Here is a 4,953-nt window from a genome sequence, read left to right on the forward strand (position 1 = left end):
ACGTGACTCACACCAACATGGCCGCCACCGGTCCTTGCGTGGAAACACAGCCGTGCACGAACATGTCTTTAAAGAAAGCGCTCGCCATCGCGTCTCCCCTCACTTTACACATCGTCGCCGAGTGTCCGGTGACAAAAGCGAGAGCGTGCGACTTGAAGCTGCCGCACTGCGTCGTTAGCACGCCGGTTTTCATGCCGGTCGGCACTCAGGGGACCATGAAGGGAATCACCTCGGATCAACTGGATGCTCTCGGATGTCAGATATGTCTCGGGAACACGTACCACCTGGGGATGAGGCCGGTACGGAATCTCTAGATAGCATGCAAAGATGTAGCCTTATTGAGCCAAGGCACATATTTGAAAAAATGTCAAGGCACACCAGTCATCAAAAAGTGGTTGCACGGGTTAATTGTGCCTTATGCCATCTAGTGGAAGAGCATTTAACTGTTCTTCCTGTCATAGATGACATGTTTTCAACAGCGTACCAATTAAAGTGTTCTCCCCCCCTCCCCTTTATTTGTTCTGCTTCTAAAGGGACCGGATTTGATCGAAAAGGCCAATGGTTTGCATGGATTCATGAACTGGAAAAGGAATCTGTTGACGGTAACTTTTTAAGGTGATATTCTATCTTGCAGTACGAGACCAATTTAAAATAAGATTCTTTCCACTGCTTTGAAGGACAGCGGAGGCTTCCAGATGGTATCTCTTGTGGAGCTCTCCGAGGTGACCGAAGAAGGGGTCACGTTCAAGTCACCCTATGACGGAGAAACCATCCTCCTCAGTCCGGAAAAGTCCATCGCCATACAGAACACCCTAGGTCAGTGATTCCTGTCAATTATAGGGGCCCAAGGCAAACCCACTGGTGGGTTCCTCCACATCAATGTACTGCAAAGATTTCTTTTTTTTTTAAGATTCTTGAATAGCCCAAATCGCCAAATTCGTCCAGGTTCAGACATCATGATGCAGCTGGACGACGTAGTGAGCAGCACAGTGACGGGGCCGCGTGTGGAGGAGGCCATGCACAGATCTATTCGCTGGCTGGATCGCTGCATCACAGCCAATAAGAATCCGCACAAGCAAAACCTTTTCGCCATCATCCAGGGCGGGCTGAACGCCGGGCTTCGCAAAACCTGTCTCGATGGTACTCGGTCTCATTCTGTTGTTAGGCGCCGATCTTGAACCCATCTATGCATTTTGTGTTGAATGTCATTCAGTGGCGTACCTAATGAAGTGTCTAAGTGAATATTTACCGAACCGTCCCTGCGTGTCTCATAGAAATGACTAAACGTGACGTTCCCGGCTTTGCAATCGGGGGCTTAAGTGGAGGGGAAGAGAAGGATGACTTTTGGCGGATGGTGACGCTCAGCACTGACCACCTACCTCGAGAAAAACCTCGCTACCTGATGGGCGTTGGGTAAGTACAGAGGAGGACTGAAGTTGACGCTTCACAGTGTGCTCAAGGTTGAACTGACCTGCAATCCGTGCCGCAGATACGCCGTGGACTTGGTGGTGTGCGTCGCTCTGGGTTGCGACATGTTCGACTGCGTCTTTCCCACACGGACAGCGGTAAGATCCTCCTTCCAATGTGGCTCGACTTTGAAAGGAGTTAAATTCAGTCACGCCTGTCGTTCCTCAGAGGTTCGGCTCGGCGCTGGTACCCTGGGGATCCCTGCAGGTCAAGCACAAGCAGTATGCCAAGGACTTCAAGCCCATTGATCCTGACTGCCAGTGTCCCACCTGCAAAAGGTTGGCCAGACTTGTAAAGGGATAGAACTACATCTGTAAATTTTCATTAACAATATCAGTTGCCCAGGTCAACATATTAAAAACCTCTCAGCATGAAAGGCATAACTGCACAATTATTTTTGCCAAAGCAGATTTTATTGATACAGTATATCGTTTTGGGTCTTATTAAAAGCTGCTGCGTACTTCTACAAACAAACCTCAGAGGAAGCCTTACAAAAACAAACCAAAAAAAAAAACTCGCAGTTGTGTTGCATTATATTTAAATGATGTTAGTACAACCCTCAGAGGACTTTTATAAAGGCTGAAATGGGGAAAAAAAAATTCCAAAGATATAATTCAACTTATATGCAAAGGCACGCTTGTTCTGTTTCAGACACAGCCGGGCGTACCTGCATGCTCTGTTTAAGAGCGACACAGCAGCCATGCATCACATCACCATCCACAACATCGCCTACCAGGTAACTATAGCGACCGCGTATCTTCAGGACACATTTAATGCCAGAAAACACAAAGGGAAATAACACAGTGCAACATTATGTCACACGTTTCCGGCAAAAAGAAGCCACTAAAGTCACACACAGGAAATGAAAATGAAAACAAGTGCATGAAACAGCCGACAACACCGACCCTAACGCCTGATGCTAGGCCACACCCCTTAAAGGCCCAAAACACTCATACAGATCATGTGACTTTCTGCTTAATTACACTTTATGAAAAATGTTTTTTTCACATTTTCTTTTTTTTTATATTGACAATACAATGTCCTTTTTAAAAAAACATGGAATAACAATTGTTTTTCTTGGGGGGGTGCTGCAATGATGACTTGTCATCAACTGGAGATAAAATCAAGTAATCAAATGCCCCTCTTTTGTTCTGAGCTCAGTGAGAGATTCCCTGTGACAGACAGAGCGTGATATATGACTCATCCTTCAAACTGTGCAAAACGACAATAACACAACAGTGAGGAGTGTCCCCTTGTGACACGCGTCCCGCGGCATCACACACACACTCACGCTGTAGCTGTCTACTTATACAACACATCACTATTCAAAAGAGGGCCTCCCTATCCCATTTGAGCCGCACAAACCGGGAGACATGGCGATTCATCGATGAACCCCGCTCTGCCAAGGGGTGAAGGATGAGCCTTTTTAGCACTGTTACAAATATTACAGAATAGCGCCAAATAACAGCGCTAACCAACAGCATTTACGGTGGTCATTGTTAGCTTGCCGTGGAGATGTTTACACACTGATGACTCTAAAATTGCAAGGAAAGAAGAGGCCGACTGTCCTTTTTAAGCATTGAACTCCTGAAAATAAAAATAAATAAATATATAGTAAAAAAAAATAAAGCCTTCTGGCCAGGTCGGATTGAGCTTTTTTTTTTTTCGATTTAAAAATTACATTGTACTACATCATGAAGTCGATTCAAATCCAATTAACAATGTCAGATTGGAATGTAATTTTAATTTAATATGGCATAATTCCACATGTTTTTTTTTTCTTCCCTGCAGCTCAACCTGATGCGTTCCGTGCGGCAGAGTATCGTGCAAGGCCGCTTCCCAGACTTTATACGAGCCTTCATGCGCCGTATGTTCCCGTCCCCTGACCAGTACCCCAGCTGGGCTGTGGATGCTCTGGCCTCCGTCAACATCACTTTAGAGTAACACCTCAGAGACAATCCTTTTTTTTATAGATGCAGCTAATCGATCACGCAGATGAACAGCGACAGATCGTTTCTTAAACAGATGATTGTTTTTTATTCGTTGGTTACATTTGTATTACCCTGTTTTGTGGGTGCGTGGGCGTTTTTAGGGGGGGGGGGGGGGGGTGCGGCTTTAGATCACCGAGATGGAGCTTTTATTATGTGGCAAGGCAAACAACCTGCAGCCTTTGCAAATTGTCCTCAGAGTAGACATTATGATAATACGCCACTGAATAAGGTTTAAATGAGGTTTGGAAAGAGAAAAAAACAAAAAAAACAAAGCGTGTCTCACGGGATGCGCACCATTTTTTTTATTTTTTTTGGGGTGCTGTCGCCATGGTTACGCGGTGAGGCCCACCCACCTGAAAGGAGAAATGGTTTTTTCGCCTCGCCTGTCTTGCTCTTTGCACGTATGGGTGTGTTAAAAGGAGGTGTGTTCATTTGTCATCGCAAGCACGAATGTGATGAGCGCGTGCACTTTGCTGTACATCGCGACAAGACGAGCCAAGTGGGTGCTCGTCGTTACATCCAGCAGAGGGCAAAATATCTGCATACACACAAGAAACCAATGGAGCATTAATAGCAATTGGTCATGGCTGATAAATAATGCTCACTTGGAGATGACTAATGGACGCTGGTCCTCTTAAGATAATACTTGCATGCTCCTGTGAAGCGAGGGCACATGCGTACTGATTTTTAACACCTGTTCTTATAGAAGGACAAAACCCGGGCCTTAAGATGGATATCTTGGGATATTGATTCACACTTCATTTTCATAATAATTCTCAAATTTGGCCCAGTGTGTACCCCTTTCTGAATAATCTCCCAAGCGAAGCAGTGACAGCTCTGCACTCCAGCATAAAGTGATTCCGCAAACTAAAAGCACATATTGCGCCCCCCCCCCCCTTCCAAATACGCCCATATTCTCTCCTCACTGCGTCTATGCGATTATGATATCTTAATTAATCGCAGGATTATATTTACAGTATGGGTGTTAGCTGTTTATTTTGGAATATGCCTGGTGAAAAAGAGGAAGGGAAGTAGGGGGGGGTTTAGTTGCCAAGCCGTGCAGAATCGTATTATCGGGCCCCAGAAAAGTGTTTAAGGCTTTCACTGCGTTAATTGGACGCGTTGTCATGTATCGGGGAGGGGGGGAGGGGGGTTGTTTCAGAAAAGCAACATGACAAACATGCTCATTAAAGAGCAGTATTGGAACTTTCAAGTGCACCAACAACTCAGTGGTAGGCAGTTGTGATGGACACTTGAAGGGGTTGCGTGGATTCCCGTTGCCTTATTCTGTTATTCTCCTAATGAGGCTAAGGTGTTGATGGAGGATGGCGTTTAATTGATATATATATCGTATTACTTTAAAAAAAAATAAAAAATAATTACACCAGTCGCTTCATTTGGTAGACCTGCACAACCTAAATAAGATCTTATATAATGACATCTGCCTCGACTAAAATTGATTATTATGGAGAAGTGGGTATAATATTAGAATTAC

General features: G+C 45.0%; 1 protein-coding gene across 1 annotated transcript; it reads left to right on the plus strand.

Moving 5' to 3' along the window:
* On the plus strand, positions 1 to 4,066 carry qtrt1 (queuine tRNA-ribosyltransferase 1). The gene is made up of 9 exons (XM_037256832.1): positions 1 to 299; positions 534 to 602; positions 678 to 816; positions 946 to 1,140; positions 1,275 to 1,413; positions 1,490 to 1,565; positions 1,636 to 1,745; positions 2,119 to 2,203; positions 3,259 to 4,066. Exons 1-9 carry the CDS (start codon positions 18 to 20, stop codon positions 3,409 to 3,411), a joined length of 1,248 nt encoding a protein of 415 aa, XP_037112727.1. The 5' UTR covers positions 1 to 17; the 3' UTR covers positions 3,412 to 4,066.
* Positions 4,067 to 4,953: the final 887 nt, after the last annotated feature.

The sequence above is a fragment of the Syngnathus acus genome, chromosome 8 (assembly GCF_901709675.1).
Source record: "Syngnathus acus chromosome 8, fSynAcu1.2, whole genome shotgun sequence".
NCBI lineage: Eukaryota > Metazoa > Chordata > Actinopteri > Syngnathiformes > Syngnathidae > Syngnathus > Syngnathus acus.

Excerpts from the sequence above, each read along its gene's own strand:
- qtrt1 (XM_037256832.1), top strand. The coding sequence starts at position 18 with ATGGCCGCCACCGGTCCTTGCGTGGAAACACAGCCGTGCACGAACATG. Across the intron at positions 1,141-1,274 it reads TCGCAAAACCTGTCTCGATG|AAATGACTAAACGTGACGTT; the intron begins GTACTCGGTCTC and ends CGTGTCTCATAG. Across the intron at positions 2,204-3,258 it reads TCCACAACATCGCCTACCAG|CTCAACCTGATGCGTTCCGT; the intron begins GTAACTATAGCG and ends TCTTCCCTGCAG.